The 12,867-nt window shown below is 42.1% G+C and overlaps 1 protein-coding gene across 1 annotated transcript in view; it reads left to right on the forward strand.

Annotated features, from left to right (window-relative positions):
• Window positions 1-4,101: 4,101 nt before the first annotated feature.
• LOC311041526 (potassium-transporting ATPase alpha chain 1-like) overlaps window positions 4,102-12,867 on the forward strand; it is a 15,899-nt gene continuing 7,133 nt past the window's right edge. The window contains exons 1-16 of the mRNA XM_084051934.1: window positions 4,102-4,327; window positions 5,836-5,946; window positions 6,536-6,595; window positions 7,311-7,514; window positions 7,907-8,020; window positions 8,804-8,938; window positions 9,184-9,301; window positions 9,427-9,695; window positions 9,954-10,032; window positions 10,334-10,453; window positions 10,764-10,873; window positions 11,367-11,501; window positions 11,754-11,946; window positions 12,211-12,386; window positions 12,546-12,682; window positions 12,863-12,867. The exon at window positions 12,863-12,867 is cut by the window's right edge and continues 146 nt beyond it. Of these exons, the coding sequence (XP_083908060.1) occupies window positions 4,316-4,327; window positions 5,836-5,946; window positions 6,536-6,595; window positions 7,311-7,514; window positions 7,907-8,020; window positions 8,804-8,938; window positions 9,184-9,301; window positions 9,427-9,695; window positions 9,954-10,032; window positions 10,334-10,453; window positions 10,764-10,873; window positions 11,367-11,501; window positions 11,754-11,946; window positions 12,211-12,386; window positions 12,546-12,682; window positions 12,863-12,867 (1,978 nt within the window). The 5' untranslated portion in view covers window positions 4,102-4,315. The remainder of the gene's footprint in view (window positions 4,328-5,835; window positions 5,947-6,535; window positions 6,596-7,310; window positions 7,515-7,906; window positions 8,021-8,803; window positions 8,939-9,183; window positions 9,302-9,426; window positions 9,696-9,953; window positions 10,033-10,333; window positions 10,454-10,763; window positions 10,874-11,366; window positions 11,502-11,753; window positions 11,947-12,210; window positions 12,387-12,545; window positions 12,683-12,862) is intronic.

The raw sequence follows: 12,867 nt of genomic DNA on the forward strand, positions 1-12,867 counted from the left end.
TGAAAACACAAACTATAGGGCATCGCAGTTCCTGCCCACTTCCTGGTGCCGGAAGTAAATACTCAATGCATTTTCCCCATTGACTTTTCCAAAAATATTTATATCAATTAATTTAAGCCTAGAATCAAGCTATCCAGGATCCTGGTGAATCATGACCATAAAACGTTTGATTCTGTGAAAAAACGGCAAAACAAAGGGTATTTATTAAATATAGTATATCATATCATTAAATATAAAATAAAAGAAATCACAGAAAAAAAGGTTTTATGGTTTATGGCTTGATTCTAGGCTTAAATTAATTGATATAAATATTTTTGGAAAAGTCAATGGGAAAAATGCATTGAGTATTTACTTCCGGCACCAGGAAGTGGGCGGAACTGTGATGCCCTATAAGGCCTACATCAACCTTGAAAGACAACAATTTCACCTCTGATATTTCTCAAATCCTGTGATTTATCTTGCAACATGTGTTCCAAATAAGTGATTTAACTTGTTGTCATATACAGTAGGGCTCTAAAAATATTACCCAATGCCTCACTGCTTGGCACTCAGCATCAAAGGTTGGATTGAGGGCAAGACAGTCCTGTGACAAACTAGTGTCATGTCAAGCGAGTGTACTTGTACAAAATCAAGCTGCCTCACTCTACAGAAACAGGAGATAGGCTCCTGACCTACAGTATGGGCCACATGGTTCTGGAACCATTGGTTCGCAAGGCTACTTCTTACTTACTAATTTGGTACACAATTTCATTCCTTCCACATACTTTTTTTATTTTATTTTTTGAGTAATTTATTTGTACACCTTTTTCTCTGTGCCAATTCATGTCTCCCCACAGCTGTCTGTGTTGCCATTGCTGTTGTATCCTACGACGTAGGCCTACGTGTACTGACAAAGATCACCCTCCCTGCCTAGCTTCCCTCCTTGTCCCTGTGCATGGCACCCGAGCACCCAATTCCATTCAACCTTCTGACGTCATTCTAGCTGTCTACTGAAGCAGGCCTGGTTTGGTGATGATAATAACAAACATTCTGTTCACAGGCCTTTTGTGGCTCTGAAACATTTCCTGTCTTTCCTGAACCACATGTCTGCCCTTCCACCCTATTCTACGTTAGACCCTTTCTCTCCTCCCATTAATGCGTGGTTTAATAACGTGTGTGAGCTGATAACATTACCTTGATAACGCTGTGACTCTGCAATACACAGCGCACAGTACAGGAGTCTGTTAAACACGGCTTATCTCTGCAGGGCCCTTATTTACCCAGCTCTGATGTGGGACCCGGGACACTGCGGGACAGGGTGACCCCAGCTCCACTTTCACTCGTCCCTTCAGAAGGATTACTTATAGGAAAATGCTTAGTTTGAAGCATTACGTTTATCACTTAAGCCCTATTATTTTAAACTTTGTCATACGATGTGTCACGCGGCAAAAATAGCAGATCTACAAGCTCACAATGCGTCCCATCGTAACGCGGTGTGAACTTGCAGATCAGCTATTTTTGGGGTATTAAAATATGTTTTCACCTATAATGGCTTGCCCAAAAAATTGTGTAATATTAGGCCTAGACACAGTATTACACATACATGCTGTATTTGCCTATTATAGCCCTATACTTTTATGGCAAATAGCAAACATTTTTGAATATCTTGACATGCCCAAAACATGGACGCCAGGGTTAATGTGGTTAATGCAGTGGGTCTCCGTTCCAAAGGCTGTTCATATCTCTTTCACCGGATTACTGACGCAGGTAAACGTCATAATGTAGCTTTGTAAACAGCCTATCAGACCACAGCAAGGCCTGCCCGCAGAACCTTTCGTTCTACAGTGCACTAAGCTGTCCTCGATTACACACCAAATAATTGATAGACTTAAGTAATTCAATGACAACTGAAATTACAATTGAACTAGCAGTCAAATGACTTAATCACTCTATGGTTTCAAGTGTAAATAACTAGACCATGAATAAGAGATTGAGTTTACATCAGTGGTGTAAAGTAACTAAGTAATATTCAAGTACTGTACTTAAGTAACATTTTGAGGTATTTTTACTTTACTGGAGTATTTCCTATTTTCAGTACTTTTACTTCTACTCCACTACATCTCAGAGGCAAATATTATACTTTTACTCCACTACAATTATTTGAAAACTTTAGATACTGGTTACTTTGTAGATATTTATTATTATTACAAAACATTACCCTACATACATTACCCGATATATATTTCGGCCATTTGAAAATAGCCGATCTACAAGCTCACAATGCAATGCGACGTATTATGAGCTTGCAGATCTGCTATTTTCAAAAGAGTTTTATACATTTGAAAACTTGTGAAATGGGACATTCTGCATAATGAGTACTTTCTGCTTTTGGTACTTTAAGTACATTTTGATGCCATTACTTTTGTACTTTTACTCATGAAGTACATTTTTAATACGGGACTTCTACTTGTAACAGAGTATGCATCTACATTGCAGTATTGATACTTTTACTGAAGTAAAACATGTGAGTACCTTTTCCACCGCTGGTTTACATTGCCGTTAATGTTTGTTGTGTTGTTGCTGCTTAGTTGGTAATTAACCCCACAATTAACTGTAAGTAGGCCTACACAACAAGCATCATCATTGTTAGTTGCTGTGAGGTTTATGTTCATTTACTCTGAAATAGTGGTGTTGAATCACATGCCATACATTATGCAACCAGACTCTACAGCTTCACTTATTTAACACACCTTCACTAATTGGGGGGACTAATTAGTGAAATGGCTGGTGCCATGTTTGTTTGGACTGGAATCCTGTTTACCTTAAGGTCTCCATGTACATGATTTGACGGCACTGCTTTAACCACTTTCAACCTGGCAACACTATTGTGGGCACATCATTGGGCTAAACATTTATAACATTGTCCAGATCTTCAAAAAAAATCCAAACATTGTGTGATTGTGTGTGTAGATGTGTGCGTGTAATCAGGCAACAGGCCTTTAGTGTGAAATGTTCATAGACCTAGTTGTCTGGGGCAATTATGATTCCCCAAAAAAAATCTTAAAAACTGAGAGTCCCACACATGCCCATACACACAAATATGCATTACATACACGCACACATTGTTTTTTCAGACATGTTAACCACGTATACTTCTTGTATGATGAATAGCAAAAATAGCTGATAATAGTCTCACAACTTGTCGCATTGTGACATTGTGAACTTGTAGATGTGCTGTTTGAGATATTTCTGAAAAACCTTGGAAAATGTCAACCATTGTTGACCCAAACATGCACCCCAGTTTGGGAACTACTGGTCTGGGGGAAGTAGTTGTGTTGGAGCTTACTGGTACACGGCCCTTGAAGCCGCAGAACCGATGACAGAGGGTATAGCAGCTGAAATAATCTATTGCACTCCCATTACCGGAGTTTCTTATCATAGAATAAGGAGGAATGATGATCAGATGTATATAATACTAGCCTACACTTTAGCCATATAAATAGTAAATACTACCAAATAGTCTTAGAGCAATGACATAATGAGTAAGAGACACTTCAGTGGCCAACAGTAGAAGACTGTGGTTGTACTAGTCAGCTCCCAGCGACCAACGGTAGAAAACTATCCCAGTGGCGCTTGGTGGAAGACTTGGTTTGTACTGGGCAGAATGAGTGTTGGTGAATGTCACATTGGTATTTTATGAGTAACCTTCACTGTACCTATGATCTTTACTCCAATCAGTATATCAGCAGCAGAAACGTGCAGAGAGAAGATAAGAGATACCTGGTCAACACGAAGGAGTCTCTGTGTGTGTGTGTGTGTGTGTGTGTGTGTGTGTGTGTGTGTGTGTGTGTGTGTGTGTGTGTGTGTGTGTGTGTGTGTGTGTGTGTGTGTGTGTGTGTGTGTGTGTGTGCGTGCGTGCGTGCGTGCGTGCGTGCGTGCGTGCGTGCGTGCGTGCGTGCGTGCGTGCGTGTGTTGTGGGTGACCTGGAAAGGGGTGACATTGCCGCCACTTCAGGTATTAGGAAGGGTATACGGCGTGTGTGCGTGTGCGTGTGCGTGTGTGTGTGTGTGTGTGTGTGTGTGTGTGTGTGTGTGTGTGTGAAAGACAGAAAGTAAGTGAATAGGGGAGGTTCATGGCATATAAATGTTTTTCTGCGACTGTCCTGTTTCTTTGTGTTTATTGTGTTCGAGCGAGAGTGAGAGAGAGAGAGAGTGTGTGTGTGTGTGTGTGTGTGTAAGGGAAGTGGATCTAAGAGATATCCAAAATTTCGGGGCGGAAGAAGGATCGAGTGGTCTGGACCTCAATTGACTTAGGGTCCCCAAGAACACCAGCAGCCATGAGTAAAACGGTAGGATGTCAAACTGTCTTAAGAGGGTTTATTTTATACAAGACTTTGAATCAAAAATTTAGGCCACAATGTGTGACTAATGTAGGGCCTGGGAATGTGCCAATGCTATTTGACAAAATCAAATATCACAATATTTCTCACCACTCGATGATATCGATATTGTGATCATAATCATACTTTGACAATAATTTCTTCTGTTTGTTCAATTTTCAAAAGTAGCAGAGCTACAAGCTCACAACGTGTCACATCACAGTGTGTGAGCACTTTATGTACATGTATAATGACACTTTACATGTATAATAATATTAATAACAGTTGTACATTGTGTAGTTATATGGTGATACAGTAGTATTGTTATTGTTATTGATGCTTCATTTGTTGTGTTTCCTATCGTAAAGAATCACAGGAAGGCCACCTGACTCCCTGTGGAGTTTTTTGGCCACTCGAGCACATTACTATACCCTCTTCCCTATCCCTATGTACTGTACATTTTCTTTTCTTCTTATTTTATGTATTACATCTTTTATGTGCAATAAGCTAAATTAACCTGTAACTAACCTCCAGCAGACAGGCTTTTAGCCACTAATATAAGATACATACATTTCATTACTGTTTTAGCCTCCTCACACTGGTTGGCTGTTGGTTTTGTAATAATGAGTTTAATTTTAAGCTCTAGCTGTCAAAACGTCCCATTCAATTATAATGTTAAAACAGTCAAACATAATGTATCCTTAGATTTCAGCAAATGTTCAGCAATTTCCATTTTAAGAAACTACTACAGCTACTACTACTTTATGTCTAGAAGACAAGTTATATTTGAAACTGGCATCTATCTATATGATCAAATTCACATGTTAACATTCATTGTGTTATTGGGTCAAGTTAATCAATCAGTTACGAAACAGCAAATAAATTACTTAATCTTTCTTTAGTTTTTCTTTTCTTTTTTTCAACCAAATGTACTGTATATTAACAGATGTTATCTTTTTTCACAGCAAAATTAAACAATGGATTAATTTTGTGTGACTAGTTGTACATAAATAAGGTCATACAAAATAGAAAGGTTCATTAAAAGAGGATAAAAAATAACAATTTAGATGTCAATCTCATGGTCAGTAATGAGACAAAATAATCCATATGTACATAGAGTTTCTGCACCATATCACAAGATAACTTCAAAATAGTGGTAGGTAATTTATACTCCTATGGGCAAGAATCAAGAATAATGCTCGACTATGGCAAGGCCAAGCTGTTATTAGACTGTCTTGTCACAAAAACACGAGTAGCTATATCTTACAAACATATAATACAGAAGAGGTATTAGTATATTAGTAGCAAGACTATTTTGCAAACACATTTATGTATCTAAACCTATATATATATAAGTTAAATCAAATTGGGAAAAAAAAGTATATTGTGGAAATTGTTTACCAATATGACAGTTGATCTAATGCCTGTCTGTCTGTCTGTCTGTCTGTCTGTCTGTCTGTCTGTCTGTCTGTGTTCAGGACAAGTACGACATGTTTGAGATGGGTGGGGACGTGGAGGTGAAATCAAAGAAGAAGAAGAAGGAGAAAAAGAAGGATAAACTGGAAGGAGCGAAGAAAGAAATGGACATAGTGAGTAGAGAGAGAGAGAGAGAGAGAGAGAGAGAGTTTTCTACTAATGGTCACTGTGAGAGCTGACCAGTACAACCACAGTCATCTACTGTTGGTAACTGGGAGTTGCGCAGCACAACCACAGTCCTGTTGGCCACTGGGTGCTGACCAGTACAACCACAGCCCTCTGCTGTTGACCAATGGCAACTGACCAGTACAACCACAGTCTTCTACTGTTGGACATTATAGCATCAATTCACTTTGCAGGTTGCTGATCCGGTCTTGGACTAAATTCCATTCGAAAACTGTGCTTGTGTGTGTGTGTGTGTGTGTGTGTGTGTGTGTGTGTGTGTGTGTGTGTGTGTGTGTGTGTGTGTGTGTGTGTGTGTGTGTGTGTGTGTGTGTGTGTGTGTGTGTGTGTGTGTGTGTGTGTGTGTGTGTGTGTGTGTGTGTGTGTGTGTGTGTGGGGAGATTAGCGGATACGGAAGGCAGCCTCGACCAGATCACAATGGTTCATTTCTTCATGAAAACCAGGCTTTCCACAGGTACTGCGGAAAGCCTGGTGAGGTGAGGTTAGTTCTGTTAAAGTGTCCTCTGCCTCCCCCTACAGGACGACCATGAGATCCCCATAGAAGAACTCGAGCAGAGATACAACACCAGTATAACCAAGGTACGGTCAGTGGTGGAAAAAGTACTCAAATGTTTTACTTAAAGGTAAGTGATTTTCATTGGTTAAAATAAGTGTTAAATAGCTCTATATTCTGATAGTACTCATTGCTATAGAGTGTTTGTTCAGTAAAAGGAGTCTCCTTGTCTCTCCAGCTCTTTATAAAACAGAAAATGCATTTTGGTTTCAGTTTCAGTTTCATTTCCAATTTTATCCAATCAGGATAGAGAACTCAATCAGGATATAGATTAAACAAGTGAAATTGGAAGTGATGACACTAAGAAATGAGCAGGCAAAATTGGAACTGGAACACTATAAAAATGAAGCTTAAAATTGGGTACTTTCTCCTGATTGGCCGAGATTTTGACACCTACCGGAAAATGTATTTTCTGTTTATTAAAGAGCTGGAGAGACGGGGAGACTCCTGTTACTGAACAAACACTCTATAGCAATGATTACTATCAGAATATAGTGCTTTAACCTTTTAACAAAATACTTTTTGTTTTAACCAAAAAATATCACTTACCCTACCTTTAAGTAAAAGTATCAATACTGCAATGTAGAAGTACTCTGTTACAAGTGAAAGTCCAGCATAAAGTAAATACATGGAAACAGTGAAATGATGTAATTTATGTCTAACACAACCTGTCAAAAAGGTGGTGCAGTGAGAAGTTATTATAATGAATGACTTGCTATTTTCTCTCCATCGTCCACACAGGGCATGACCTCCACGTTCGCCCGTCAGGTCCTGGAGCGGGACGGTCCCAACGAGCTGAAGCCCCCGAAAGGGACCCCGGAGTACGTGAAGTTTGCCAGGCAGCTGGCCGGGGGTCTGCAGTGTCTGATGTGGGTCGCCGCGTGCATCTGCTTCATCGCCTTCGGCATCGAACTGGCGAGAGGGAACTTCACCTGCTTTGACAACGTGAGTTTGGTACAGAGGTGGGAAAAGTGCTGCACATTTGTTGCTTAAGTAAAAGTATCAATACTGCAACGTAGAAATACTCTGTTACAAGTAACAATAGAGCTGAAGTGGGTAATGTATGTTTTGTAATAATAATCCAAATCTGCAAAGTAACTAGTAACTACATTTTTCAAATAATTGTGGTGGAATAAAAGTACAATATTTGCCTAGTGGAGTAGAAGTAAAAGTATTGAAAATTGGAAATACTCCAGTAAAGTAAAGATACCTCAAATTTGTACTTAAGTACAATACTTGAGTACATGTACTTAGTTACTTTCCACCACTGGGTGTCACACACTAATACTTGTATAGCAGCTGTACTGAATGTGTATGACTGTGTATCCCCCATCCAGCTGTACTTGGCTGTCGTTCTGATTGCTGTCGTCGTGGTAACCGGTTGCTTTGGTTACTACCAGGAGTTCAAGAGTACCAACATCATTGCCAGTTTCAAGAACCTGGTGCCACAGGTGAGCACAGTTCTCTCTGTCTGTCTGATGATCCAAGATGGTCAGCAGCCTCCTATACTTTACAGTGGACAGATCCTCAATGACACCTAAAGCTGCAATCCATAGCTTTTTTTGTGTGAATAAAATGTTATTTTGACTAAGCAGTATAGTAGAGTATGTTACAATTTCTAAAACGGATAGTTCCAGTCCTTGATTGGGATTGGGATTTTTTTCCTTGATAAAATACTCGATAAACACACACCTAGGACCGCATGTATCAGTATCACTGCGCCAACGTCTTGTTGAAAATATTCATCATGGATTTATTACTGTTTTGTTTTTCATATGGCATGGTAAGAGACGAGGAGCGGTCATTTTCGTCCTGCGTATGCGCAAGGTTTTACAAATCACTTTAACACAAGGCAGATACCGCGATGCGTACCGCTTCAGTGCTACTTTCTTTTTTAATTAATTATTTTGTTATGAAAAAACAATTTTAAGTGGTATATGTCTATGATATTCATGTTCAAAGACAGGTAGCGCACATCCAAAAGAAGTCTTGATGGCAGGTGCTGTCCCCAAAGTGAACTACGCGTTGTGAGCTTGTAGATCGGCTACTTCCACTAGTTTCTTCTTCCTTTTTTTTTTTACATTTTGTGAAATGCTTTGCGTATAATGATGACATGTCCAAAATAGGGATGGACTATTAGTCAAAATAGATTTTTTTTTAAATAATGTATTAAACTGTTGCACCCCTACCTAATGGTTAAGGCGGGTTAAATGTCTGTGTTCTCTGTGAAACAGCAAGCGCTGGTGATCCGTGACGGGAAGAAGGACCTGATCAGCGCCCACGACCTGGTCGTAGGAGACCTGGTGGAGGTCAAAGGTGGAGACAGACTTCCTGCTGACATACGCGTCATCTCCGCACAGGGCTGCAAGGTGAGGAGAGGAACGAAGGGAACCAAATGGGTTCCATTTGTACACTCTCAGAGTTATGGGGGTCCTTGAAATTCAATCAATGGGGATAAATTAATAACTTCACCGCCTGTGTGTGTGTGTGTGTGTGTGTGTGTGTGTGTGTGTGTGTGTGTGTGTGTGTGTGTGTGTGTGTGTGTGTGTGTGTGTGTGTGTGTGTGTGTGTGTGTGTGTGTGTGTGTGTGTGTGTGTGTGTGTGTGTGTGTCAGGTTGACAACTCCTCTCTGACAGGCGAGTCAGAGCCTCAGACCAGGAGTCCGGAGTGTACTCATGAGAACCCGCTGGAGACCAGGAACGTTGCCTTCTTCTCCACCACCGTTCTGGAAGGTATAGATATTATACATACGGTATACACCTATAACAGGGGTTCCCACACATTTTTGACTCCCCTCCCCTCCCCTCCCCTCCCCTCCCCTCCCCTCCCCTCTCCTCTCCTCTCCTCTCCTCTCCAGGTATAGCCACAGGTATAATCATCAACACCGGTGACAGGACCATCATCGGCCGCATCGCCAGCTTGGCCAGCGGCGTGGGCAACGAGAAGACGCCCATCGCCATCGAGATCGAGCACTTTGTGGACATCATCGCCGGCCTGGCCATCTTCTTCGGCTTCACCTTCTTCGTGGTGGCCCTGTTCATCGGATACACCTTCCTGGAGGCCATGATCTACTTCATGGCCATCGTGGTGGCCTACGTCCCCGAGGGTCTGCTCGCCACCGTCACCGTGAGTTACACAACACAACGGTTCTCTACCTCAGGTTTCCGGGGATCACCCGGGGGTGCTTGAGGGGGTTCCAGGGGGTCCCCAGCAAAATAAATTAATATAGCGTCAAGATCAGTTTAACCACTTTAACCTGTCTGTCTGTTTGCCTGCCTGCCTGCCTGCCTGTCTGTCTGTGTGTCTGTCTTTGTGTCTGTCTGTCTGCCTGTCTGTCTTTGTGTCTGTGTGTCTGCCTGCCTTTCTGTCTGTCTGTCTGTCCAGGTGTGTCTGTCTCTGACAGCCAAACGTTTGGCCAGAAAGAACTGTGTGGTGAAGAACCTAGAGGCTGTGGAGACACTAGGTCAGTTCACACGCACGCACGCACACATGCACACTATAGGCTATAGGATTAGACATTTCGAGGTTAGGTTTAGGGGTTGGAATTAAGAGTTTAACATGATTTATGTAGTTTAGTTGCATGGCAGTGTCGTGCACCGAAGAATTGCTGATCTACCAGCTTGTAGACCTACTATTTTTTCAAGCTTTAGGCTTATGGTTAAAATGCCAAAATGTATTTAAAATGCTGTTCATAAAATCTGTCCTAAAATGTTGATGTCCTCACAAACATAGTAATACCGTGCATGCGTGTGTGTTTGATCCAGGCTCCACCTCTGTGATCTGCTCTGATAAGACGGGCACGCTGACCCAGAACAGAATGACTGTAGCTCATCTGTGGTTTGACAACCACGTCCACGCTGCTGACACCACTGAGGACCAGTCAGGTACACAGAGAGAGAGAGAGAGAGAGAGAGAGAGAGAGAGAGAGAGAGAGAGAGAGAGAGAGAGAGAGAGAGAGAGACAGAGAGAGACAGAGAGACAGAGAGAGAGTAAGACTAAGAGTAATCAACCAACTATACTATAAACAATATATATTATTCTCAGACCCCCTTCTGAGAACCTCTGCTGTAAATGCATGATGCAGTGAACATTGTTGTTTGATGATTTCTGTTCATACTTTGTGTTGTATTTACTGTAGTTTTTTCAACAGAAGTGTTGTTCCAAGGTGGAAGTCATGTGTGTTCTTGTCCACAGGCCAGAGTTTTGACCAGTCTTCAGAGACGTGGCGTTCTCTGGCCAGGGTCGCTGGTCTGTGTAACAGAGCTATATTCAGACCTGACCAGGAGGGAGTTCCTATTCCCAAGGTACACGATGTGTCTGTCTGTCTGTCTGTCTGTCTGTCTGTCTGTCTGTCTGTCTGTCCACAATCAAACAAAACAATGTATGTACAATTCAATGGGAACTAGAAGAGTGTGCTCCTCGGAGCACAGGTCTCTGCCAGGCCGGGTTGCCTACCCAGGGCCCCCAAACTTTGGAAGGCAGTCATAGCCACTTGGAATGGGATCTGAAATATCAAACCTAACCTATCCTGATCACATGACCCCAGAGACAATGTGTCTCTGGGGTTTTTATGTGAGTTTTGGACAACATCTGTAGGAATAGTAGCAAAATGTGTGTTTTGAAGAAAACGCAAAATGGCGGAAAATGTTATCTGGCACAAGTGGCAGGAAACCATCTTACAAAAACCATAACAATTGTGCATTCTCTGTCAGAAATGGTTATACATCCACATAGGAAAGGGTTGTAAGTCTCTCTCTCTCTCTCTCTCTCTCTCTCTCTCTCTCTCTCTCTTATCAGAGGGTCGTGGTCGGAGACGCGTCAGAGACCGCCTTGCTGAAGTTCACAGAGCTGGCGATAGGCAACATTGAGCAATACCGCAACCGCTTCAAAAAAGTGGTTGAGGTTCCCTTTAACTCCACCAACAAGTTCCAGGTGAGTGAATACTATGACATGGTGTTTTTTAAATAAAGAATTGCTAAGTTATAATATCAATACAATCTTAGTGTTCTGTCAATTATTTGAGGGGCCAACTTGCTACAGTATATACTCACGGCTGCTCTTGGTTCATTTATCATATCGTATATCTATCATAAGCCTTATGAATCCCTGACGGGTTTTGATCCAACAATAACCTATTCTCCTCTCCACCTTTCCTGCTACCTCTTCCTGCTCTCTCCTCCTCAGCTCTCCGTCCACGAGCTGGAAGACCCGCTGGACCTGCGGTACCTCCTGGTGATGAAGGGGGCGCCGGAGCGCATCCTGGAGCGCTGCTCCACCATCCTCATCAAGGGCCAGGAGCTCCCGCTGGACGAGCAGTGGCAAGAGGCCTTCCAGACGGCTTACATGGACCTGGGAGGGCTGGGCGAGAGAGTGCTGGGTGAGAGAGAGAGAGAGAGAGAGAGAGAGAGAGAGAGAGAGAGAGAGAGAGAGAGAGAGAGAGAGAGATGTGTGAAATAAATAGAGTATCGAAGTCCTTAAAGGTAGGGTAAGTGATTTACTTTGGTGAAAATAAGTGTTAGATAGCTCTATATTCTGATAGTACTCATTGCTATAGAGTGTTTGTTCAGTAAAAGGAGTCTCCCATGTCTCTCCAGCTCTTTATTTGCAAAATCCTCTCTCCTCCTCTCCTCTCTCCTCTCAGGTTTCTGTCACATCTATCTGAATGAGAAGGAGTTTCCTCGGGGTTACCACTTTGATCCTGATGAGATGAACTTCACCACGTCAGAGCTGTGTTTCGCCGGCCTCATCTCCATGATCGACCCTCCCAGAGCCACCGTGCCCGACGCTGTCATGAAGTGTCGTACCGCTGGAATCAGGGTGAGAGAGAACCTGGTTGAATAAAGCAGTGGTTCTCAAACTTTTTTAGTTTCAAGGACCCTCAGTTTGGCATACATTAAGCCACGGAGAAGATCCTTTGTAGTGATTTTCAACATTTTGATTGGAGTAGTAAGCTCTTTTATTTTTCTTGTGTTCCAGGTTGTCATGGTGACAGGAGATCATCCAATTACAGCCAAGGCCATTGCGGCAAATGTTGGTATCATCACAGAGGGCAGTGAGACAGTAGAAGACATTGCCACCAGGAAACGCATCCCTGTAGAACAAGTCAACCCCAGGTTGAACTGAAGCCTTCTCTTCTCTTCTCTTCTCTTCTCTTCTCTTCTCTTCTCTTCTCTTCTCTTCTCTTCTCTTCTCTTCTCTTCTCTTCTCTTCTCTTCTCTTCTCTTTATGTAATTGCATATTTGCATGTATGTTTTTAAGTGTGTATGTTTTTAAGTGTGTGTGTGTGTGTACAGGGAGG

Source organism: Gymnoscopelus microlampas (assembly GCF_963454915.1).
Source record: "Gymnoscopelus microlampas genome assembly, chromosome: 3".
NCBI classification, from domain to species: domain Eukaryota; kingdom Metazoa; phylum Chordata; class Actinopteri; order Myctophiformes; family Myctophidae; genus Gymnoscopelus; species Gymnoscopelus microlampas.